The 26,914-nt window shown below is 46.1% G+C and overlaps 1 protein-coding gene across 2 annotated transcripts; it reads right to left on the bottom strand.

Annotated features, from left to right (window-relative positions):
- Nucleotides 1–14,773: 14,773 nt before the first annotated feature.
- Nucleotides 14,774–26,004, bottom strand: OSTM1 (osteoclastogenesis associated transmembrane protein 1). 2 transcript variants are annotated; one of them, XM_054822043.1, is made up of 7 exons: nt 25,655–26,001; nt 22,359–22,473; nt 20,322–20,419; nt 18,837–19,001; nt 17,847–18,012; nt 17,445–17,538; nt 14,774–15,031 (listed from the first exon to the last, which is right to left on the bottom strand). In XM_054822043.1, the coding sequence occupies exons 1-6, from the start codon at nt 25,982–25,984 to the stop codon at nt 17,483–17,485; spliced, it is 930 nt and encodes a 309-aa protein (XP_054678018.1). In that variant the 5' UTR covers nt 25,985–26,001; the 3' UTR covers nt 14,774–15,031; nt 17,445–17,482. The 2 variants fall into 2 exon arrangements, with proteins under 2 accessions (XP_054678018.1, XP_054678017.1); XM_054822042.1 differs by having other exon boundaries at nt 14,774–17,538; nt 25,655–26,004.
- Nucleotides 26,005–26,914: the final 910 nt, after the last annotated feature.

Here is a 26,914-nt window from a genome sequence, read left to right on the forward strand (position 1 = left end):
TATCAGGCTGACAAACCCAAAGCTGTATTGTATTCTCCATCCTGTATGTCAGGCACCAGGTGATAAAGATCTGTAAACCAAATGCAGAGGCTGTGCAAGCATAATGAAGGGAATAATGTAATTCTGTAGAGCTTTTATTGTCATTCCTCATGAAAGCACTGTACTTCATGACATAAATCTGCGACCGCAACCTTTTCAAACGTGGGCTGCTATAGAGAGTTATTACTTAGGTGAGGTGAGGATATAAGATTGATTTGAACAATGTCATCATACCATGATGACATTAATTCCATTACCAGTATTTATTTTCTAAGCTTTTTCATATACAGGTCATTTACCTTTTTAAACTAATGCAGCAAATGGAAGGGCTGTGTTCGGCGCCACATCTGCAGCTGTACTCGGGCTCCCCCTTCTCCCCGACACCGCACACACACCCTGCCAGAACTCCACCGCGCGTTTCACGTTATTCTTTCAGATGCGGAATGCTCTGCATTTTGCTACAACGAGATTTTTCTGAATTGGTAAGGGAAAAGGAAAACGTACCGACGTACTTAAAATTGATTGAGCAGATTTTTAGAGGCCAGCGCAAGGACCTTAGCACTCTTCTCCAACTCTGTCAAAGGATTAACGGAGACCGCCACTAGGCTGAGACTTTGTATGATGTTACATTGATTTTTTTCACAGCTGAGCTATATATTTCCGAACACCAGGGTTTCTAATGCAAATGCTACAGCCTTTCACTGTGGCAACTTAGAGGAGCAATGCTACGATTTTAATAAAGCTGTCAGATTAAGTGACTGCATGGTTACACCATGATATTAATACACGTTCTTAACTGTCAGTTAGTTAACTGGCTAATAAAAAGAGCCTAGCTTATAGGATTTTACTAATGAATATAATGCTTTGTTTCTGGGCAAAACATATGCTTTGGATATATAATTAGAAAAAGCCCCCCTCCCTCTCCCCCATCGAGAGAGCATGTGCAGCTGAATAAAGGAGCTCATTATACCTGCGAGGGGTCAAAGTCTGTGGATCTGTAGCTTATGGTATTATGACAGATTACAAAATCACTCTATTATGTTAGTCAATCTGTTTCCAAGCACAAACTAGCAGGGAGCAGGGCACTAGAACCTCCCGAGCAGGGCGCCCGTTGGCTTTCCCTGGAGGTCTTATGATGGGTCAGCTGGCGGTGACACCACCTCTGACAGCTCACATGTCAGACCTTCCCTGCCTGACTTCTGCCTTTGTTATCGCAGAGCCTCTTCACCAACAATCAATCCCTGCTTCAGGTTGTAAAGAGCTCCCAGTAAGAGCTGAAACAAATTTGAAATCCGTGGGTAGCCATCACTTGTGCTAATGAAAGGGAATAGCAGAGCACTTGTGCTCCAGCTGACCTCTCTCAGGCTCTCACCTTAAAAAAAAAAAAAAAAAAAAAAAAAAAAAGAAATTAGAAAGTTTTTAAATAGAGAGGGGGGCAGCTAAACAGCAACAGCTGGGAGGGAAAGCATTGGGTTCGGCTTCAGTGCATTTGTTGGTTTAAAAGGAAAAAAATAATTCAGATGCAGGATAAAGAGATTTCAGACATGATAGAGATCCTAAGAAATATTTGACTTTCCTAATCTTCCAGGGAAATTATTCTGCTGGAAAGTCTTATTCAGTCAACTCAGCATAAAACTCCTTGGTACCAAGGGGAAAGAAAATCCCCTTGTACTCGAGAAGCACAGCAGTAGTCAGCACTGCGGGCACGTACGTTTCTGAAGGATCGCACCTTTCCGAGATCCTGCTGAACACAGGCGGTTCCACCACTGCCTTGGGCTGGTTATTTCACCCTCACACCAGTCCGGCAGCTGCACCAGGGCCAGGGGGGCTCCGGCGCTGCCAGCGTGGCACAGAGAGTCCGGGGGTTAACCAGAACCAGCAGGCTGGCTTAGGTAGCCCCCGAGGACCAGAGCTAACCAAACCACATTTGTGCCCCGTGGTCAATCGATTGCGGTACCCAGGAAGATGCAAAGTCTGACCGAAGGTTTCGCTGCAGCTGAGACTCGTACAGGCTCCGTCACCTGGGATTTCGTCACCTCTGACAGACGGTGAGGTCAGGCTGCAACCTTTCTCTGAGGGGTAATTTCTAGGTAATTTCTTTCCTCTTCCCAGCTGCCCTTACCATGAAACTTGTAGGAACTCATTTCTCTTTGCATCTTCTCCCCACAGTCCAGTTTAATTAAAATTTTCCAAAAGATTCAAAAGCTAGGAGGGTGTAATCTGCATTCACACGCCGTGAACATGCAAGCTTGCTCTCCCCAAGAAGCCAAGCTCAGAAATGTGCTTGCCCTGTTATTCCTTGAGGGCTTTGTTTGTTGAAATACCACGTTGAGAAAACACTTTTAACCATTCCACGTTTACAACAAGCACCGAGTCTCACACAGCAGCAGTAATAGCAGCAGCATTTTCTCTCATGGTTAAGTGACCTGCAAAGACTTGGGCAGAGATGATGGCAGGAACAGGGAAAGAAATGTATATTTAGCTCTCACAGTCCAAGATCATGGAGAACCAAGTGCTCGGCTGTGGCAGACAAGCAGGGAATGGCCTGCTATGTCTCTCTTTTATTATGTGATAATAAATCAGACACTGATGGCATAAAGCTCCTTTAAAACAGCAGGCTGAGTCAAGACCTGGGTTAGGGCTGGCCCCAAAATGGAGGAGTGCTGCTGTGCAGATGCCCCCATGTTCACCCTGAGTTGGGGTCAGCAAGCATTTAAGGAGCTATTCGGATCACCCTGACACAGATGTGGGGCTCTTAGCTGCTGCACTGTGGACCCACCTGACCTACAGGGACCACAGCAGGAGCCTAGGCACCAAATCCACACAACATCCCTCCCGGAGATACCTGCATTTGGGGCCAGGTGCCACCAGAAACATACTGTGGGACAGCCATGGCATCAGGAGAAGGAGCCACAGCCCCTGAAGGATGCGGAGTGGCCAAGAAGAGATTTTTGTAGGATGATGTTGGACACCATCCTGCCCCAGCATGGAGCTGGGCATGGGGTCTGACACCCAGCAGCTCCTTCTCAGCACCTTCCCGGAGCCGCCGGGTTCACTTTCAGAGGTGTGGTGGGTTGACCCTGGCTGGAGGCCAGGTGCCCACCAGAGCCGCTCTCTCACTCCCCTCGTTCACTAGACAGGGGAGAAAAGGCGTAACGAAATGCTTGCAGGTCGAGATAAGGACAGGGAGAGATCACTCACTAATTATCGGCACGAGCAAAACAGACCAAACTTAGAGAGGGAATTCATCTAATTTATTACTAGGCAAAACAGAGTAGAGGAATGAGAAATAAAATCAACTCTTAAAACACCTCCCCCCACCCCTCCCATCTTCCCGGGCTCAACTTCACTCCCGGCTTCAACCTTCCCCCCCTCAGCGGCACAGAGGGACGGGGAATGGGGGTTACGGTCAGTTCATCACACGGTGTTTCTGCTGCTTCTTCATCCTCAGGGGGAGGACTCCTCTCATCGTTCCCCTGCTCCAGCATGGAGCCCCTCTCACGGGGTGCAGACCTTCAGGAGCAAACTGCTCCAGCGTGGGTCCCCCACGGGGTCACAAGTCCTGCCAGCAAACCTGCCCTGGCGTGGGCTCCCCTCTCCACGGGTCCACCGGTCCGGCCAGGAACTTGCTCCAGCGTGGGCTTCCCACGGGCCGCAGCCTCCTTCAGGTGCCTCCACCTGCTCCGGCGTGGGGTCCTCCACGGGCTGCAGGTGGAATCTCTACACCCCCTCATCCTTCCTCCATGGGCTGCAGGGGGACAGCCTGCTTCACCATGGCCTTCACCACGGGCTGCAGGGGGATCTCTGCTCCGGCGCCTGGAGCTCCTCCTCCCCCTCCTTCTGCACTGACCTTGGTGTCTGCAGAGTTTCTTACATCTTCTCACTCCTCCCTCCGGCTGCAAAAGCTCTCTCTCTAAGTGTTTTTCTTCTTCTTAAATATGTTATCACAGAGGCGCTGATTGGCTTGGCCTTGGCCAGCGGCGGGCCCGTCTTAGAGCCGGCTGGCATTGGCTCTATCAATCAGACACAGGGGGAGCTTCTAGCAGCTTCTCACAGAAGCCACCCCTGTAGCCCCCCCGCTACCAAAACCCTGCCACGCAAACCCAACACAGAGGTGGCCCTGCAAAAGTGGGTAACTGGGAAGTTCAGCATAGACTCACTTTGGGGCAACTGGCTCTCAGTGGCCATGCTTGAGCAGGGGGGTTGGACCAGACAACCTCCATAGGTCCCTTCCAACCTCAACCATTCTGTGGTTCTGTGATACTGTGAGGAGGACCGGCGCATATTTGGCATATATAACAATACTGAGATGTGGATTCATTTCATAGCTTGCATGAAGGGCTATGATTCTGGAATCAAACCACCGTTGGGGTGATGATAGATGAATCTTCAAAGCCACCCCTGTGGGCTCACATAGCAGCAGCAAAGGAAAGGCTGCTCATGGACTTGGCTGAAATGCTGCAAGGAAGCACTGAAGGGAAAAACCAAGGACTTGTGCGAAGAGCGGGCAGAAGGAGCCATTTACGGGACACAGCGAGGAGTTTCTTCCACCCTGTGGACTCCAGGAGCTGCGCCAGCTGTCCCATCCTGGGCACACAGCTCTGAAGAGGTGGAACACTGCTGGGACACCCAACCCTGAGCAACCCATACGTTGCTCTGAGCTCCCTCTTCCCTTCCACGTGCCTACCCATTTCGGCAGCGATTTCCTCAGCATTGCGGTTCCCTGGGCTCCCCGGCAGTTCCTGGCCAGTGAGCCCCCGGGCTGGCGGCATGTGGCTGTGGCAAGTGGCGGTGGTTGTTGTGGGGACCAGTAAAACCACCACCGTTAACCTCTCCCAGAGCTTCCTTGGCTTGCTTGGTGTTCACCAAGCGTTCATGCCAGCCCTGCTCCTGGTAATAAACTTCACTGCAGCTGCAAAGCTCCCTTGTAATTTTAACATTGCCTTTTTCAGTACCCCTCCAAATTAGCTCAAAAAGGTCAATACAGGGTGAAAAATCAAAGCAGAAAACCTCTTCGTTTCTCTTTGACCCATCAGCTCAGGCGAAGTGGGTAAGAATGTCCCATAATGGAGCTTTGCTGTTATTATAACGAGACATGAAGGGAACCCCTCCTTTACCGGGGAGCAACCTTCCCTGGCAAACACCAGGAAGTCAAAACCAGAGTATTTGAAGCAAAGTGAGGTTTTGAATAAAACTTCCCAGGTTTTTAGGAAAGATGTGAGGAGTTTTTTCCTATTAATCATCCCAAAGATCAACAGTCTGTCAGTCTCTTTCTCTTGGAGATAATATCTGTTTTATTTCAGGAGCTAGCTTTTCTTCTCAAATACATTCACAGATTTTTTTCAAACACATTTATCCCATTTCTTTGCAGAACGTACAGCATTACCGGTTGTACAAACATCTCGTTAATCCCCAGAGGCTGATCCAGGCATGGCAGAAGTCAGTTCACGTCCCTGGAGAACAGCAGAGGGACATTGGCTTACACTGGGCAACAATTTGGCCCCAACGCTCTGATGTGTTTGGCTAGCAGCCGAGGAGTTCGTGACTTTTATATGTTTCAACAAAAGGCGTTGAAAAGAGCTTTTGATATGGTTATTTGGTGAAAGAGATCAAACGTTTCCCCTTTGCATTAATCCTTTTCATGTTTTCAGTCTATAAACTAAATTTTTAAAATCTCATCCTGCAGGTGTTCAGGCACATGGTATGAGAAATAGATATCTGGGGCGTCTGTGCTACTGGGGCGACTGCAGAAGAGAAATGACAGAGGTTTAGGAAATCACGTCCGGCATGGAGAACACGAACTGAAAATGATGAGTCCTACCCATTTTGGAAGAACTGGCAGGCACAGTGGAGATGGGCTCCTGGACTAGGGATGACCTGCTATGGCAGCTCTTAGGTTCTTAATTTGGCATGCTCTTAGGCTCATCCTGCCAAGACTGCCCAGGACGTGCGTTTCAAAAGCACAAGAAACGTATCGAAGCACTGGCATGGGAGCGGTGCCGGGCCAACAGCTTTCCTCCTCCCGGAGCATCCCTCCGGGCCTGGGCAAGGGCAGAAAGGCTCCTGCTGCCACGGGGGAAAGTCCTGGGTGGGTCCCTCAGAAACTGGTGGGCACGGGAGGGTTTGCCCGAAGGTCGGGAGACACTGAATTCATTTACCCACCGCCCAACACTTGTTTTCTGACCTCTGCAGCCCCTCTGTGAGCCCTGGACGGGGCTTGTTTGTATGAGCGCAGCTATTGTACGTGTGCTGGGCTCTACTGCTGCTCTTGAACGCTGCCCCCAGAATGAGATTTACTTCTAAGAAACAACAAAACGCAGGCAGGCAGTCATACTCGCTTCATCTTTTCTGGGCTTTTTATTTCTTTTTAAATGACCTCTAAAATATTTTCCCATTAAAGCAAGGTCTATTTTTAAGCTACCAATGTCATTTAATTAGTCATTTTTCACGAGAGGCACATCTGACTGGAATTTATGCTCTTTTTATCCCCTTTTAGCTGCATATACATTTTTTTCTACAGATGAGTAAGATGGGGTCTCTTAGTCTTAGGTCTAAGAATTGCTGCTTTTTTCCTTTTTTCTTGATCTTCTCCCTCAGATGCTGGAGTTGAGTACATTAGTCTGTGCACCCCCGTTTCACAGATGTCTGACTCACAGCACAGGAGCTAAATAATGCACTCTGAAATCAAGAAAACGCACTTAGAAACAGAAAAAAAAATATAGAGATATTTTGAAATCTATTTTAGACATTTTTATCTGTCACTTCTAAACCTGTCCACGTTGTCTTATGCTTATTGTCCCGTTGGAATGAGTTTGCAGTGTAAAACTGTGAGGGTTTCATAGTGTCATACCATTAAGATAACATACAGCTTAGTTTCTGCCCTCATCACATAAAGGATGGTGCTGTCCCTTTACTTGGTGCTCACAGCTGCATCAAAATAAATTTCGGGGAAAAAAAATGCACAGATCTTGAATTGAAATGTTCATGAGCAAAAAAACCATAGCAGAGAAGGAAATGTGGGTTTGCCCAGCTTAAGTGCCTTCAAGACCTTACAGCTGTTTCAGAATAGTCGGTTCAAATGTGGAGCACATGGGACACGTCCCGGCACCGTCGCGCAGAGCAGCCGTGCGTCTGAACCCCCCGTGATGTGGCCATTTTGCTTACAGACTTCTAGACATGGCAGCAGCAAAACCGTTGAGAAGGCAAGAGATCAGGCAGAGGTGGAACACACCTGTACAGGCTTTGCTTTTTTCTTGAGGTTACCGACATACATGCATTTGCATTATCATGAGAACCCAGCTCCCATCTGGTGAAACCACAGGAGGCTGCACCCACCCTGCTTGAATCAGGACTGCGAATACTGAAGATAAAGCAGCAACCACAGGGTGCAGAAACCATTCTGAGATGGCAAAACCTTACTCCATCACGCTGCGGTGGTACGGAGCCGGAAGAGCCAGCAAACATCATAGACTTTAGAGCTGGGAGATGTGACACCAAGGATGGGAGAACAGGAGAATACCTGAAACGTGTTGATTGTAGATTTTAAAGTCAGAAGAAACAGCCAGAGAAGCTGAGGATGGTCTGGTGCAAAGCACCAGTCAGGGATGTTGGGATGCTCACCCTTGAGTTGGAGCTGTGATTTTCAACCTCAGAGGTGCCACACACTGCACAGAAGGGCTCCATGAGAGGTGACCAGGAAAAGCAAATTCACATAACCTATAGAGCAAACCTTGAATAAAGGAAGTTCATAGCCCCACCGGTGAAAAAACAAGAGACTATCAATTGAAATAAGGTTGACAAATGTGAACTAAAGACCATTTGAATGCTGAACTTGACCAAGTCTTTTCAAAAATACCTTGCAGCTGAAAAAGAAGGAATATTATTCAGACATAATAAGTGTCATAGGAGCTCAAGTCCTCCTTTCAGAGTAGCTTGGCTATTGGGATGATACACTGTACTGTGGGTCAGTGGGTTTGACCACACTTCTGAAGGCTGGATTTGGACTCCCAAGTCACTGCTGGGGAAAATGGTTATCACTTTTCCCCTCAGAAGTCCTACCTGTTCCCCCGTGGATACCATAGATGTGGGGACAGCCGTCACAGGGAAACGTGCTTTAAAGCTGCAAGCGTAAAACCAGGCTGCTGGGCTTTGGCCGTGCTCGTCAGCGAGTCGGACTCCAGCGAGTGCCCAGTGCACAAGGATGCAGCGGTGCTGCTGACGGCAGGCTGAGGCCAGAGGTTCCAGTCTCTCACGTCACCATGAATAAAAATCCAACAGGCAGAAAGCCCTGAGCTTCCTGGAGAAACTAAGCTCTGGCAGGTGCTGTAGCCTTTTGAGCAGCGAGAGACCCATTTTATTTAGGGAGCTTACAGTTGCTTTGCTAAACCAAAGGGTGTTGTTACATTTACCACATTTTTCTTTCCTTCCCCAACAGTGCTGTTACCAGCAGAGAACAGACACCGTTTCTGGCGGGTGGTGAACCTCCTGGCAGTGGCCTTCCCTGGTGAGATGTCGCTGCGGGACTCCACGAGGGAGGCTGGGGACACGCCGGGCTGCCTTTTGCAGAGTGCGGTCAGCTAAATATCAGAAATAAACAGGCGAGGTTGCCTTGGCCATGCCAGCCAGTCAACAGGCAAGCTAAAAGCCAAGGAAATTGTTCCAGGAAAAAGAAAGAAATGAAAAGCTTAATCTTAGTAAAAATATAGTCCCTGAGCACTGGCAGGGTCAGGGTCAGGTTGGGTTACACGTTGTATAAGCCCCCGTTATACAAGCCGAGGCAGGGCAGAGGCTTTCCCGGGACTATTCAATCCTGCTTTCTCTTGCTGGGTTTCACCGTTGCTCCCTCGTTCCTTCCGTCTCACTGTGCATCTCCTGATGCTTGCTTGGACATCAAACAGGTCGGCCCAAGTGCTTCCATCACCATGATTTAGGAGATCACACAAATCACTTGGTCTTTAAATAAAACAGGAGTGTGGGACTTATGAGTGGACCTAAAGTACTCGGGTGAGCGGCTGCAATAAAGGCAGCTCCTTACATGCTGCTTACCCCCCTAACAGACCGGAAGGATGCTCTGCCCCAGGGACGCGGGCTGCTGTAACGCAGAGCCGCCAGACCCCGGGGGCTAGATGCAAGCAGCTCTTAGACCTGCACGCTCCAGGCTGCAACAGCAAACGGAGCTGAGGGGGGTCCTGATAACTGAGAAAAAAGGGAACCACGTGCACGTTTCAGAGAAATACCACGACTGTTATTTCTCATCCCTTGACCAACTCTAAACCGGCTGCTCAGGAAGGTATTTTCCCTCTGAAGCATGTGTGCTCCTCTCAGGGCAACCCATCCCGTTCACCCTGAGATTCTGTTTTTCCATGAAGAACTGTCACATCAGTGGCAAACTAATTTCTTTGCCAATGCTCACCAGCCCTCTCTTTGCACCCCAGCACTCACCCTTCACGCAGATGTCCTGAAAGCATCTTCAGGCTAATTTTTTTTTTTTTTTTTTTCCAATTGAGCAATGCAAAGCAAGGCTGCTCCTCCTAACAGACTTCCAGAGTGCATTTCCTCCTCCAGGAATAGCTGCCTTTAATCTCACAACCCTCCCCTTGCCAGATCACTTTCAATCCTCTGTTCTGATCTACTGGAGAAAAGCAGCATTCACCGGAAGAAATAGGCACTTTCCAGAGTCAGCACCACAACCTCCCTTTAAAAACCTACTCCAGCACAGTGCAAGCACACCACTCTTGATATTTTTTCTCATTTCTACATGTTTGAGTAATTGCTCTCAACCCAACCCATTTCTGCAATACTTTGGAGCTTATTTCTCTGGTTTTAATATTCTAGGTTTGAGTATAAGACCCAAAAAAGCTCCCGAAATATATATATATATATATATGTATGCAATTCATCATAGTCTTCCAAAGAAAAAGAAATATAACATTGTACTGCAAACAGAAAACTTATTGCAATTTTTACAACTATGGAGAATATACGGATGCCCTAATGAATACAACTTGCTTCTTAATCAACAAGAAGGGAAAGTAATTACCTAAAGCAGTCTTTTCACAACAGAGGGAAAGAACAAAACAGTAACCAAAACCCACTGACTCCAGAGACTCCCAGCTGAGGCTTGTCCCTGTAGTAAGAGTACAACACACGGTTTTACCTGGAAACTGGAGAGCTTAAACTTTTCAGACCTGGCCAGTATTATACAATAGAACAGACTTTCTATTATGCACTATACAACACCGGCCAGGTGTAAAATACCTGTATCACTCCTATTTCCCTGCCCCCTCCTATAGACTCCTTCAAAAATCTTCACTCTTTACCACAGTTCTCTCAGGACTCTTCCTTGGAAAACCAAGATGCCTGCTCCTTGTGGGCCGGTTTTCCTGCAGCACAGTAGATTGCTACTCTTTCAAATGCTTGGGGAAAAAAAGAAAAAAATTTGAATGAAGTCCAAAGGAATATTCTGATTGCCAGTGGCTGTTCTCGCTGTCTTAACCTAGATCAGTTTGACATAAGCCATTTACTTCATGGTTAACCCCGGAAAAATCCTGCAGGGAATATAAATTCATGCATTAATCCTGCTCACTGGTTTGGTTCCACTTAGGTTTGGATGAAGGAGGTGCCACGTTGCTACCCTGACTCAAATTTACTGCTTCGAATGCTTTAACAAAACAGCACTCTGGAGCCCTTTGTGATCCTCACACAAACTCTTTATTGCAGAGGAGAGAAAGAGACGACACTGTAAGTGCTGAGCATTACAATGAAACGTAAAGCAGCATTAAAGTTGCTCCGTGCTTAACGCTGCGGTTTAAGCAGCTAATCTTGTTTCAGTTGAATGGCGTGTTCATTACAGCAAATAAATCAGTAACGTGTAGGATTATTGAAGAGGAAAGACATATTAAACCAGTTTAGGGCATCATATTGATTTTTTTTTTTTTTTAGTGTCCGATTTAGCTTGGCGTTTTTCAACAGTCAGTTCTAATAAACGCTTGTATAGCACAGATTAAGCAGGTGGGAATGCTGCCCAGAAAGAGTATTATGAATAACTTAAGGCACTGCTTTAATTGCAGCAATCCATGATACTTACTGTGCTGGCACCAAAGGGGAATTTTCAGTATTAAAAGTTAAAACTTCAACCGAGCTACTAGCGAGTGTGTCTCTTATTAAATATTTGAAAGAGCTTTCCAATATTTTTACCTCAGATGGGAGTAGGGGAAGATCTCAGAGTTTATGTGACTATTTAACTTATTTCCACCACAACTCATTAAGATATTTTTAAAAAATAATTAGCAGTTTACTTGATGCAATTTAGCGTCTCCAACTCTGCAAAACATTGCAACAGCGTCCCTGCCATCCTGCCGGCCCTATTCTGCCCCTTCTTGTTTGCAAGGACAAGGCACAGAAGCGAAAAAGCCCAAACCCAGCTCACACTTCAAGCAGCAGGCTCCTTTCAGAGCTATACCATGCTATCCTATAGAGTATTCCTGTATCCCTTCCCCACAGTGCCAGTTCCCTGGCACTATCCTTGCCACAGCTTAAAGAAATCATAGAATGGTTTGGGTTGGAAGGGACCTTAAAGACCACCTAGTTCCAACCCCCCTGCCATGGGCAGGGACACCCTCCACTAGACCACGTTGCCCAAAGCCCCATCCAACCTGGCCCTGAACACTTCCAGGGATGGGGCATCCACAACCTCTCTGGGCAACCTGTGCCAGTGCCTCACCACCCTCACAGTAAAGAATTTCTTTCTAACATCTAACCTAAATCGACCCTCCTTCAGCTTAAGGCCATTACCCCTTGCCCTGTCACTCCACTCCCTGATAAACAGTCCCTCCCCAGCTTTCCTGTAGGCCCCTTCAGGTACTGGAAGGCCGCAATTAGGTCTCCCCGGAGCCTTCTCTTCTCCAGGCTGAACAATCCCAACTCTCTCAGCCTGTCCTCACAGGAGAGGTGCTCCAGCCCTCTGATCAGCTTCACGGCCCTCCTCTGGACTCGCTCCAACAGCTCCATGTCTTTCTTGAACTGGGGACCCCAGAGCTGGACACAGTACTCCAGGTGGAGTGAGCAATGAGTAGGGGCAACTCAGTCCAACTTTGGAGATGGCCCTGCTTGAGCAGGGACTTGGACTAGGTGACCGCCAAAGGTTTCAAAGTGGAATGGCCTGGGCTGGAAGGGACCTTAAAGATCATCTAGTAGTGCTGACAGAAAAAACACAATTAAGGCTTAGGTGAAAGAGCAAAACGCTCCCTGATGCCAAATAGCCTCCCCTCAGCAATTTGTCCATGTCCACACAGAGTGGAGATCTCCTACAAAACATCAATGACATTTCATAGAATCATAAGGTTGGAAGAGACCTCTAAGATCATCAAGTCCAACCATTGACCCAACACCACTACTGTCTACTAAACCATGTCCTGAAGTGCCACGTCTACACATTTTTTGAAAATCTCCAGGGATGGTGACTCCATCACCTCTCTGGGCAGCCTGTTCCAATTTGCAGTAAGCAAGCTCCCATCCCACACCTGGGGGAAAATTGCAGCTTTTTCTTCTCTGTATAAGGCTGAGAGTAACAAAAACCTCCCTCTTCCCTCACCTCTGATCTGGTATGAAGGTCTATCTTAGCCCTCTGCATGTCCAGAGAAGCGTGCGTGCTCATGGGTGCTCCCACACGCTCACGTTAGCCAGCACACATCAAAAGTGCCCACCCCAGGTGGCTCCTTGGCCCCAAAGCAGACGCTGGGGAAAAAACAGTTTATACCAGCACCATCTTTCAAGCAGAGCAGTTGCAAGGGCCTGAAGCTGTGTGCCATAGCAGAAGAGGCTGGTCAGACAGCTCCTTCAACCCACACCCGGTCCCAGATCATGCCAGAAACCCTCCCGATGGCCAGCAGAGATGCTGGTATCTCTGTATTAAACACCTGTGCTTGGAAAAGGTTATCACACAATTGACTCTAGTCATCAATCCCGTCACCTCCTGTTTTCTTCCTTTGTATGTTATTTTTGCCTCAGATTAGACCAGGGTCTCCAAGATAGCAACCGTATTTCAACTCTTGGCACAACACAAGGCTACGAGCTGCACAAAAATCATCCTGGCTGGCTCCAGCAAGTAGCAACAGACACTACTCACAGTGCTGGGAGAAGCTGCAATGCTTCAGAGAAGTTGCAGAATTGAGTGGCTCCACTCTTTCCGTGTGTAACTTTTTATACTGGCAGAAATACAGAAGATGCATTCTGCACAAACTTAACGAAGATCAGGCTAAAAATGCTTACTCCAGTCCCTGAAGGAAAATTTACACTAAAACATGGACAGAAATTGGTAAGTTACCCGTACGTTCTGATTAGGAGTGCAGTGACTTTGCTGATCACACAGCTTTTCACTCCAGAGAAACTCTACATTCAGGGCATGAAAACTAATGTATAAATTAGCAGAAATGCAAGTAGATTTGATGGTACTTTATTAACTGGACAATAAGCACCAGAAGCAAAACATTAGGAAACCGAAGCCATTTTGTGATTGTAGCAGGCATTTAATAAAGATGGGAAAAAGCAGCCATTACAGAAAAAAAACAAGTATTGTTTGTTTTAAGGGAGAAAAAAAAAAGAAGAAAATATCTCCTGTTTAGTGCTAAACAGGAACCCGCATTCAGCCTGAAATAAAACAGGAGCTTTGTAAAGAGCCTTTGAACCAGGATTACTTCAGCATCATCCACAGCATCACACAATTCAGGTAGCTTCCCAGAAGAAAGCAGTTGCTTTTAAGTCACTCAGAAGCAAGTCCCTGTTGCCACCCCACTACTCACTGCCCAGGCAGCCCACCTGCGTGTCCCATCACAGCCCAGCAGGGGACCTGGGCTCAGCTGCTCCATCCCCAACCTCCCCTCCACCAAAAGCCCCCCCCCCCCTTTCCAGCTCTGCTGACATCAAGACCCCATTCGTACCCTCTCTTCTCAGGGTCTTTCAACCACCTGTGAACTTTAGCAGCCTCTCCCTCCAGAACACTTTGTTCTGAGTGCATTTACAGACCCTCGTTTCCACCCCCAATTACTCTTCCACCCTCTGCTCCACTCACAGGGTAAATCCCTCAACTGTTCCCACTTGCCCTTCTCCTGTGCTTACTCCCTCTCAAGTCCCTCTCCCTCACGTACGGGCAACCAGAGCTGTTCCTAGTTTTCCAGCTGAAGCCGTACTTACCCACTGGCATTACAACATTCCCAGCTTTTCTGGAAGTCCCTTGCAAGTGAGGCATGGAGATTTATTTAAGTTTGCCGCCAAGATATCCGCATCCTACCGCTAGTGCACGAGGCTACTACCATCAGGTGAGATGCCCGGCTCTCTCCATGGTGAGGCACTGCACTGCCATTTTTAAAGAAATTCTCCAGCTCAACACCAATCCCTCACTGTGCCTGCTGAAGCTGAAAGAGTGGCCAATGCAGGCAACCAAAAGTCATCCCCACCAGCCTTACCCACGCACACCCAGCCAAGAAACTCCGTTGCAACTAACAGGAGCCTTTCCACATACTCCAGTTGGCTTTGAGCTGAAACTCCACCCTTTCTCAGCAGTTGCACTTCGTTTGTTCTGTAATTCACCACAGCACTGCTTTCAAAACATCTTTCTGCTGCTGTTTTCCTGCAAATGGCATAATGAGGAATAATAAGCAGGTGCTTCTGAACACAAACCCAGAACAGCAGGAGTATAGAACTACTATAAATGAAGCAATTAAGTAACCACGCTGTTCACTGTTTATTGACAATCTTTATTAGAGCTTACTTTCCATGTTTAGAGGTTTCCTAGTAAGTATAAATATGAATCAAAGTGCTACCCCACAGTAAGAAATCTTTATTTGCACAAAAAGATATAAACAACTTGTATTTCAAAGTTCATCCTAGATAATACATATAATACCCAAAACGCAAAAATAAACCAAGATGAAAGACTAGCAGCAAAAAGAATTCTAGTTCTCCTTCAACACAGTCTGTGTGCTTCCACATTTCTCTAGGAAACAGAGTATAAAGAGAATTCAATCAATTTAGACGAAATATCCTACCAAAAATATAACACTGTGTAAAGAAAGTTAGTAGTACAAATTGGGGGGGGGGGGGGGGGGGGGGGGGGGGGGGGGAGGGAAGAAAAAGGAGAAAAGAGTAGATGCAATGTTAAAAATCTCAAGTGTAAACTTTACTGCTGCTTTAAAATAAAAAACAACAAAAGTCACATGAGTATTTCCGTTTGGCTTAGCAGCCAGGAAAATAAGAAAAGCTGATTTTTTTTTTTTAAAGTGCTTAACCACCATATCCAAAAGTAATGACTTTCAGACCTACTTAACATGAATGTGCTCAAAAAGCCACTGCTTTACAGTATAAAAGCTGTCATTCTGAAATGCTGCACATACAAACTGGCTTTATCTGCACGAATGAAAGATTGCTTTGAACAGCTCTCAATCATATGATGTCCCAAATCAATGTAATGCTATTAGAGCAGGCAGCTGAGTCCCAGAAAGTTGAAGTTTAAGAAAAAGATATAAAAAATAATTTTTTTTTTTAAAGGCAGCATGCCTCTCCCAGCCATAAGAAGGTAACTTGATATAATAAGCAAGAAAACCACAGGTTTTATGTTATTGTTGTAAACTACCTAGAACAAACTGACTGTTGAGCTAGTAATTCACATGTTTAGCAGAGGGAGATAAATACCTCTTACTGATAAAATACAAAAAGGCAATCATGTGGGTGGGACCAATCGCTAACACAGTATTTTACTTATTAAACATACTGTCAACTTGACTTTAAAACTGACAGTATGTCCTAACTGGAAAAAAAAAAAACCTCACAGAAAATAACAAGAAAAACAATGACTTGAAGAGCTTTAGGACAGTTTTGTTACATTGTGATATATTTATTTGAGCCTTTGTGCAAGGAAAAATTTAACATTCTAGGCTCCAAAGCAAGTCAAATACATAAGACTATTTCATAGGGGTTTTTGACAGACATCAGACACACAGATTCCAACAGAAATTTAATTTTTTAGCTGTAATGGCCATTCATTTTTATGTCAAGGTTAGAAAACACATATAAAAATGGGAGCAAAGACTCTAGCATTCATTAATCTCAAGTACGGCTACAAACGGTTTCAACCCCACCACTCTCCCAAATCAGGGCTCTCATAACCAAACTGAACCATCGGTATTGCTGCAGCTGTTGAATTGTGCCCAGAGCCTGTCAGTAGCACCATCCATCCCCATGGTTATTGTATGAGTTTCTCCATCAGCTTTGGAATCCTGCAAGCTTGAATTTTTTGTTTGCATTCATCTATTTCACAGGTCTAATTTTTGAAACTAGTTCTTGAAAGGCATCAATTCCCAACACAGTATCTTCATTGTCCTTCAGGACAGTTTTTAAGTTAGAGAACCTCCTGGTTAATTTACTACTAAAATACATATTATCTAGAAAAGGTAACTTTTTGCCTATAAAGTTCCTGTAAACACCTCTGTATTAAGCCATAGAAAGCTCTAGACCAGGAAATTCAGCATCTCCAGTGACTTGACTTTACCTCACTTCTCCTTTACAAAAGCAAAAATAACAAAAACCAAAAAACGTTGATAATTAAAAAGGAAAGGAAATAACACAATAAACTGACAAACAGTGAAGCATTTGGTTACCCAAGCAGACATCTAAAATAAGCCTCTGAAAATTTAACATTTGAAAAGCAATGATTTTAGTGGTTAACGTGTGCAAATGACTAAATACGCCGCCTGCTTCAGAGATAGCTGAATACTGTAGTCATCAATGATTATTATTCATGTCTAGCACTGGCAGTTCTGTTGCTTTTGTTGCTGGCTTTGGACATTATATATTATCACTTCCTCTGCATACTTCGTGCTTCCCCCTCCCCCCCCAAGAGACCAGCAGCATGACTTTAGAGAGAGGTATCAGAAAGACTGGAACTTTTGTTTTTAAAGGTTTCCTGTCCATCCCAAGTCTGGCAAAACTGAACATTATGTGGAATTAAACATAACATTTCAAGCAGGAACATCAAATATTATTTCAAGTTCTGCCTGTCTATGAAAATCACCTCAGAAAGATTCAGAATCTCAGGTTTCTGTGAAACAAATATGATAAACTAAAGAGGAAAAAAAAAAAAACATGCAAGGGAAGTATAGCTATTCTAGTGATGAGAAGTATAAAAGCTTAGAAATAGAACACCAGCTTCAGCCTGAGACTGAAAAAACCTGCAGATTTTTCAAAACCAGAGTCCATACAGTGTCACACAGCCCTGCCTTGTCATGTTTGTTAATATCCTCGCTTAGAAGTCAGACAGCATTTTGTTTAACTTGTGTTGCTCTGTATCATTACACTAAACCATAATTAACTCCTCTTTTGTGCCGGCCTCATTCCAACACAATTGTACCCACTGTATACCAGCAGCAGTTCTCAGGTTTTGTTTTGCAGCTCAGCTGTATTTTTCTTGGATGTTCACAAGACTGGCATTTGACTGGATGCGCTTGGCTAGAAAGGGAAAAATTATATGAAAATTAAACACAAAGAATTCCACAAAACTAGTCTCTCCACTCCCTCTATTTATCCGCCACAGACTTGCAAACAGCTTTCTGTTCACGTCCAGAAACTTTAATGAAAAGATATGGCTGAAGCTCTTTACTACCCTTCTTCAGGGGACAGCAGCAGACTAATAGTCACTATTAGCGCCGTCAGCACAGCTGCAGGCAGATCTGGCTGGACTCCCTCTCCCACAAGAGCCAAGCGAGTCCCTGGCACCACCCAGCTCTAACAGTGAAATGCCAGCACCCATCACTTACGCAAAATGAGTATCCGTTTCTTCTGCTTCGAGTGAAGGAAGCTACTAAGATAAAAAACAATAGGTAGGAAGAGAATAAAGGATGAAACTGCAATCACTGGGACTGTATCGCTGCAGGGAACAGAACAGTTGAAAGTCCTGCTCCAAAGCTTCCGAGTGATGTTCATCTAAAAGAAAAACATAAGCAAGCCGTGAAAGCGAGCACGTGCATTTTTGCTGTGCCGCATGGCAAACGCTCAGGCCTCAAGACATGCAAGTGTTCAAATATGACCTCAGAAAATAACACTTTAACAGATTCCCCACCCCCCCCAAGAAGCAAGCAAATCCCTGGAAATGTAGAACAAATAACTTAAATGGAGCCAAAATTTCACATCAAAACTTTTCTAAGCTTCAAAACCAGACTATACTCAGATACACTGTAGACATTGCCACATGCCTGTTTCCCAGAGAACTCACTGACAGCCTGCGGCGACAGGGCTAATCCCACACTTGCGGCACTGGTCCTTTTGCCCAACCGCTTAAAACCCCACAACATAACAAAGCTTTTTCCAAACATATGTCGCTGACGCTGAGGACCCCTAGAAACAGCTGCTGTAATAAGGAATCAATTATTACACTGGCTAGAACAATAGCAGTAAAGCTTCACATTAAAAGCCAGAAGATTAAGTTTTGGGTTTGTTTTTTTTTTTCTAATCCACCCCCTTTGCAGTAACAAGAAATTTAAGTGCAGCTACTTAAAACTGGAATGCACTCAGGTGATCAGGAGCTTCGGTCATGCTCCTGCTGCATTGGCCGAGGACAGGACCTAGCAAGACAGGCCCACCAGGCTAACTCCTCCCTCATGGGACATCGGCCTGACAAAGGCACTGCTGCCAGTACTGTCCCACACCGGAAGGGAAAAGGCAATCCCTAGCAAGACAACCGCAAATGGCTCAGATTAATAAAGACCTCTGCGACAAGGTCTCCCTGTTGAGTATTAACAAATACTTACAGCATCTTCCACGTCGATACAGAGGTGTGCGGAGTACCCAGACTCACCACCTTGCCTGTTCAGCCTTTGCAAGTTGTTATACAGGTCATTCAACATTCTGTAAGTTTCATTGCAGTTTTTACATACTTCTGTGTCGTTACTTGGTGACAGATAGATGGTTTGTCCCTAGGGTTATAAAACTCTGTATGAATGCTGTTTCAATGCATTATAAAAAAAATTAAAAACCAGAGTCAAGTTTGAACCAAACTTTAGATTTCTAGCATCCTAGATTGATTAGAGAGCCAGATGGACAACTCACATGAGAATACAGGAGGAAAAGGGACCAACCCTAATTCACTAGGGACAGGATTCATTTCCTCCGGGTTCTGCATCTCAAGCTGTTCTTTAAACTAGCAGCTTTTTTATTTAAACACTTATTTTTAAAGTACCGGTTCCCAGGAAAAAAAAAAAATACTAGTAATTAAATGTTATTCTGGAGCCAGAGATATCAGGTTCCTTAATAGTTTTGAGTTGGGATTTTTTTGTTTGCCCATACCTAACAATGGTTAGGTTGCTACTGCTGCGCTGTATTGACAGGGACAGATTGTGCCATAGTAAGTAAACCTTTTCATTTGTGGCTTTCACCACCCCTGAATGCAATAGGACACACTTGAAAACAAAACTACAATCTCTAAAGATATTCCAACCCAATAATGGCTGTACCAGCCACCCACTGACCACTGGGTTAAGCCCTAGTTCAGACACTTGAAGTGATCGATAGGCCAGTCCACGCTACTCCTGACCAAGGCCTATAAAGGCACATTTCCTAGAAATCATTAATAATAAAAAAAAGCAGACAGTTTCCTCAGAGATTGTCCCATACCCATAATTTCTCATTTTTACTACTGAACGATCCCAGAACTTGGCCAATTTCTGACTGAAATGGAATATGCGCAGTTTCTTTGGCTGTTTAGGGCATTTTCTCTGAGGAAAATTACCACATTTATTTCACTAAGTTATACTGCCTTTGCAATATGGGCAAACTTTAACTACCCATAATTTTACTAGTTGAAAAAATTGTTACAACAATTTAAGGTAGTTGGTCTTTCTGAACTTGTCTATATTATCAAAAGGTTATTTAAAAATTGAATTGTTAAGTCAGAAGACAACAATTCCACAAAGAGATAGAAAAAAGGACTTAGAGCACGCAGACATGCTGTTTCTTACTATATAATTATCAACTATTGTGAATTCAGAAATTCTGATGTGAAGTAGCATTGCAATTACATACAAAATGAAGTCAAGGTGAATATCAATTAGAATTAATTTTAGGCTCTCAATCTGTAAACATCTGCGTTTTACAGATCATTGCTTTATCTGCCTAAAATTCACAAACTCACCAGCAGTTTATTTGCCTAATCTGTATCTGCAGTTTATTCAGCATAAATAAGATTTTGCTAGCAATTAGAGGATTTAGTGCTTCTCTTAAATACACAGCATAAATACCTGAACGTTCTGTTCAAAACATGTCAGAGATTTATTGAATAAATCCAGGAATTCTACAGTAGAATTTGATAATCCCTCACTGTTGTTCTTTAAACAATCTGTCAAAGAGAAAGAAAAACATCAGGATATTCTAATTTCTAACATTTCCATAGCCGACAAGCCCCAGACACTCCACTCCTGCAAAAAGAGCTCTCGACTGTAAAAGACAGGTCTAGTCAACACTGCGGTTTCCTTATCTGCCTGCCATTGATGTCTCAGACCTGCTGACCTAACTCTTCATCGAGAACATATTTCAGAATTAATTGGCCTTGATTAAGTGAAAGATGAAGACTATCATCAAGAGCTTTCTGAAGAGGGGGCCTGAATTATCTTTGGACTTTAAGATAAAACAAGACATTACTTTCATTTTCTAGCCTGCAAATCTGGCTTTGCCCAGCAACAGTAACAGCCATTATGGGAAAGCAGAAGCACCAGCAGTGGAGATGAAACAGAGAGCACGCAGGAAACAGCTAGAGCATGAACACAGTAGTAGAAATCAAGAGTGTAGGTTATTATTGTTTAAGAAAAGAGCTGACCATTTCACTGGATTTGAGGGGAGCTCTGGGGCTTTCCTCCCAGTCATAGGCTCAACCCTACCACATTACTGCTTCCATCCATCCCACTCTACTTCAGGTGCTCTAACCAGACAGACCCTTGAAAACAACAGTGTTTTGGGAATTCAGATGTTCAGCAACAGCACCGTGAGAGCAAGCCAATATCCTAGAAAATTCTCCCCAAAGAAGAAAGAGCCATCAGCGTTGAGGGCAAGCATTCAGCTGGACACTGGGCAGGCAGCACACAGGTCACAGGCTAAGCAGGCCACAGAGTTCCTCCTGTCCTGCCTTTCCAGGACTCACAAATGAAAACAAACTCTTCTGGGCTCTCAAGGGACTCTGCAGCAAACCCAGCATCTTTAACACTCAACTCCATAGTGCTTTTTCCTCTGTTTTCTAGTGCACCCATTAGCACGGGGTCCCACTCCCACACAAGGGGAATGGCAAAAGGCCACAGTTTAGCTGTAAGCATGGCACAGCGCCATCGGCATGGGGATAGTGAGACACAGGGATAGACTTGGACACCCTCCACTCATCAAATGAAATCAAAAGCACGGCTGTGGAAGCAGATACCGTTGAATGTGTAAGCATCCCAGTGTTACTGACTATTAACAAACAAGAGAAAGTTTCTTATGTAAGTTTAAAAAAAAAAAAAAAGGGAAGATGGAGAAAAACAGAAGAAACCTCAATGAAGCTAAGGAAAGTCTCCAGCAAGGTCTGTAGATCACAAAGAAAACTAGCAAGACTACCTTTTGAAAGAATAGCCTAAAAGAAATACTCCAAAGAAGGGCAACAAAGCTGGTAAAGGGACTGGAGCACAAGCCTTATGAGGAGCGGCTGAAGGAACTGGGGTTGTTTAGCCTGCAGAAGAGAAGGCTGAGGGGAGACCTTATTGCTCTCTACAACTACCTGAAAGGAGGTTGTAGCCAGGTGGGCTTTGGTCTCTTCTCCTAAGTAACAAGCGGTAGGACAAGAGGAAATGGGCTCAAGTTGCATCAGCGGAGATTTAGATCAGATATTAGGAAAAATTTCTTTACCGAAAGAGTGGTCAGGCATTGGAACAGGCTGCCCAGAGAGGTGGTGGAGTCACCATCCCTGGAGGCATTCAAAAAGCACGCAGACGTGGCACTTCGGGACATGGTTTAGTAGGCATGGTGGTGTTGGGCTGACGGTTGGACACGATGATCTTAAAGGTCTCTTCCAACTTTAAGGATTCTATGATTCTATATAGCAACTAAGTTTTCCAACAGGCTAACACCCTCAGATTTTGGCAGTATCCCTTACAGAATAAAAGTTCTTGTACCCTTCATTGGAGCAGCTCTAGTTTAGGATTTTTGTGATATCTAATGACTGTATTTAAACAAATACATACAATTCTGATCTGTGCAAATTTTAGGGGCTAAGTCATAACAGTAGCATGAAAGCTACAGAACGAGTCACATACTTGCACAGTTGGCTGCCTCCCAGGTTTCGTTAAAGAACTGCGAAAGGGTCACAACTATCTGTAGCCTGTCTGAGGTCAAGATGCTTTTGGCACAATTGTGGCTCTCAGAAGAATTCTAGAAGAAAAAGAAACAGGAAAAAAAGCAATCAAGCATTAAAAATACAAAGGGAAAATTCTGAAATGTATTTTAGGCAAGCACAGCTAAACAATCACAATGCATCACGTCGATGTTTCTAGAATAGGCAAGACAGAATTGATGAAACAATAAAAAAAATCTTTTGATCCTCCAGTTCATACTATGAGCAACACAGCTTACTGCACATGGTCTTTGAAGATCTTCTAGGACCGGATGCAAGTCAGTCAAAAATATGCGACTGAAAACAAACCAAAACAAGAAACCCATAAGCAAGCAGAGAGACAAGGCCTCCTCTGCTAGGTAGCTCATATTCATCCATTTCTGGGCTGCTGTCCTGGGACCCAGCTCAAGGCCCATGCAGCCAGAGAGAAGGACAAGGCTGTTCTCGTTAGGCTGAAGGAATACCTGAAGGAGCTGAACCAACGGACTGGCCACAAAACAAACCCAACAACAGAAAGCAACATCCAAAACCACTGTACCAACATACTCTATCAGCAGCAAACATCCCCCCCGATGCAGCAATACCAGGAACGCAGCTCTCTGAGAAGCAGCGCCCACAGCCACTCCCCCAAGCCCAGGACCGGGCCGGGATCTCCTCCTCCCCAGACATAGGTACCAAACTCATCTGTCTTAGCAAGCCACCCAACGTGCCCCGTCCCCAAAGCAGGCACTGGCACAACTCTTATAGCAACTTATTCTCTGGACTAAGCTCATAAAAAAAATGCAGAATGAGTATAAGTAGTTTCAGAATAAGCAGGAAGTATCCCTATCAGAATTCAGAAAAATGTTTTTCTCCTTCAAAGTCTTATTTTCTCCCTCAAATCATTGATACAAACCATGCCCTCCAGTCAGCCACCTCCTGCGCACTATCTAGCTCCTGGTTTCCGGCTGCTAAATTGGCTCAAGCACTCCTCAAAACTGCCAAAAGCCTCTTTGATAAGTGACATGGGAGATATGAGAAAATAATCTCTCTAAAGAGAAACATGTTCCTTACAGAGCTTTATGAGAGATTCAGTTTCTGCCTCTCTCTGTTAAAAAAAAAAAAAAGTATCTTTTAAATAAGAAGTTTCCCTTAGAGACTCAACTGCAGAAGTCGAATATTGCCACATCTGGTAACTCCTACGTTCAACTGCTTTCATTTCTACTAAATTACAAACAGATATGCAAGAAAGTTGTTTACGCAGGAAACTCTCCGGTTGCTTCATGAAATCCTTTAACTGTGAAACTCCTCACCAGCTGGACTCATGAGTGGGAAAAAGCACTTTAAATCCAAAACTGAATCAAGTAGACCTGTATCATTCCTTAAACATGTTTTGCTAATTTATTCTTTAATTAGCCTAGTGAGGAGGATTTTACATTTTAGAGATATCCAAAACTTGGCTGCTTCTTTCACATTGCACTGTAACTACTGTACAATGACAAAGACAAAAACATCAGATATCTGATTACTTGTGATCATGGATTGAGAAGGCTGCAAGAGGTCATCTCCTTTATTTATTTGGGTGGTTAATCCACACACAGAAGGAAAGCCAAACGCTCCCTAACCCAGATGTGTCTTCCAGACCACACAGTGGACCAGTCCTCCCAGGCTGCCAGTACTCAAGCACAGCAGCTGCAATGAGTTCATACATATTCTAAGTACTGGGATATGTTTGGCAATCTAATCCTAGCCAAAACATCATGCTAAAAAAAAAACCCCAAGAGAATTACATACTCAATTTCTCACTTTCACATTACCTAGTCACTGGTATGAAACAGCTTCCATATGAGAAACAAATAAATAGACTACAGGTTTGCAAGCTAAAACAAAGGACCACTGGCTAGATATTTGTCCTGGAAAGGACAATTATCAAACGAATGTCTGTGCGCTTTTCCAATACAAGGACTGGAGTGATGAGGGGAAACAAGCAGACAGCGCATCAAAACCAGAAAGTGATACTACTTCACACAACATGTAACTAAGCTGTGAAATGGTTTGCAGCAGGACACTGCAGCACCAGAAGCTTACAGATTTTTCTTGTCAATGGCAATTCTAAATAGAGATTCAGAAATCCCAAGACTGGAAGCACAACCTGGGGGAGGCACTGCTACAAATTTCCTCTCTGCTTGTGCTCTTACCAGGGCACCCACTTCTAGCCATCATCAGAGAATGGACAAAGGTCCTTTGGTCTGATCCACTATTGTCACCTTAGCATCATCCCAGGGACTAGCTTTTACAAATGGATAAACTGGATGAGAACATGCAAAACTAGTCATGAACCACCTCCAACACTAAGAAAAATTTTTAAAAAAAAAGGACGATATCAACAGAAGGCCCAGCTTCAGTCAAGGTTCCCCACTGGTGGCGTCCACAGACTCCAGCCAGCCAGCACTCAGGACTTCTAGTTTGCTGCCACACACTCCTACCAGCTTTGGAGCCAAGAAAACTGTGACACGGCTCCCCACAGATGATGTGCATCACTCACCACAGCTTCAGAGCCTATTAATTTTCCCAGAAGTGTTGGGCAACTAAGCTCTGGCAGTGTTCCTCATTAGTGGCTACACCATGACCTGCAAGCCAGAGCGCTGCTTTAGCCATTGCTACAACAGCAAGAACAACTCAAATTTTTCCACTTGCACAGAGGAGCAAAGCTTTTTTTTCCTGCAGGTGGAACTACTCGTCCCTAACCATGCCAGGAGCTGGCTGCACAGACCATGCCACAGCACCAGGCAGCAGAAGGCAGCCATCACCGGCAGCAGTGCTGCCCAAACGCTCCCAGCCTCCATTAAACCACCTTATGCACCCATAAGGTGAGGCTTACAGCCTGGGAACTGACCTTCACAGGCTGGACACCCGCTTACCCAAAACCCGGGTGCCCCACGCACCGCACGGGTGTCACAGGTCACACCACCAGCCGCACCCGGGCCCGGCCTAACGCGGGCTGCCTCTCTTCACCCTCCGCACGGAGCTGTCACGCCGCGGGGAAGGGCGAAGCAGCAGCGTCTCAGGGCCTGACTGTGCTCTGGTACAGACCTTTCGTGACTGGAAGCCTTAAAGAAACAGCCCAGGCCACCGACCCGGCACCGGTGTGAGGAGGGCCGCATGCCGAGCCCCCGCCCCGGGCAGCCTCGCAGCCCCCCTTCGCCCGCCCGCTCCCCCGCCCCGGCCCCGCGGACGCACCCCGACGGCGCGGGCGATGTTGCCGTACTGTGCGAGGAGGCGGCGGTAGTGGTAGTGGCAGGCCTGGCAGAGCCGCACCGGGCGGGCGCGGTGGCCCAGGCAGCCCGTCAGCGCCGCGCTGCCCTCCGCGAAGGCGGCGAGGAGGCGGCGGCACTCGGGCTCCAGCTCGGGCAGGTCACCGGGTAGCCCCGCGTCCCACAGCTCCTCCGCCAGCTCCTCCGCCTCGCCCAGCGCCTCCAGCGCCAGGGGCCGTCGCGCCTCCCCGGCGGCGGGGCCAAGGGCCAGCGCCACGGCGGGCAACAGCAGCAGCAGGCAGCGCAGCAGCGCCATGACTGCCGCTCCGAGGAACCGGAAGCACAGCGCCGGGAAACGACCCGCCTCCGTCGTGGAGCGCTGCCGTTCATTGGTCGTTGCGGGAAGGGGGTCGGGGAAAGGGACGGGGCCGAGGCGGGCGGCCCCGGGGGCGGGGCCTCTCCCCGGGTCCGCGTGCGGGCAGGGGGTTGCGGTGCCAGGGGAGCTGTGCGTGGCCGGGACTCCTCCTGCTCCATGGGCACCGCGGCTTCAGCCGGGTACCACTCTTTTCATCCGAGAAGGGGATTTGAAAGTATCTGTCGTATGGGTAGTGACTTTGAAATATGCTGAAAATACAGCAACAATTAGGAAAAAAATCCCCAAACCAGAGAAAAAGTTGATGAGGGAGGAACAAATTGCATCATTCTGCAGTCAAAGCACCTCCCACGTTTTATCTCAAGCTGGACACCTGTGTTGGTACCTGGCCCCAAACTTTCCCAAGACCGCTTGTTAATAAAACCAGAGTCACCAAAGGAAAACTCTTCCCAGGGCAGGAGAAGCGAGGACAGCAGCAGGTAACCCCGCAGCAGCAGCCTATCTCACAACTCCTCTGTCTGGCAGGACCTTGACCCCGTGCCTGTCCCATGTCACTAAAGCCCTTTCCAGTGATCTCAACCAGCTTTTGACTGAGTCTGGATTTGTTGGTGCTCTGGTCAGATACACATCAGGCAGAGCAGAGCCCTGCAACTCCATACCATGGTGCCTTCAGGAATAACAGAGCTGGGCAGCAATGGTGCCATTCATCTCCTGCGGCTAATTCGGGAGTGTACACGCCTCACCGGTGATGGGAGGCAGTGTTGGCTGACAGTAGTGTGATGGTAGCGGCAGCTGCCGGCAGTTCAGCGCTGCTTGAACCAGCTGCCCGTGTGCCCAGCAGTGCCCAGCTCAGTGTCACCTGGCCCACCTGGC

The sequence above is a fragment of the Grus americana genome, chromosome 3, assembly GCF_028858705.1.
Source record: "Grus americana isolate bGruAme1 chromosome 3, bGruAme1.mat, whole genome shotgun sequence".
In the NCBI taxonomy this organism is placed as follows: Eukaryota; Metazoa; Chordata; class Aves; order Gruiformes; family Gruidae; genus Grus; species Grus americana.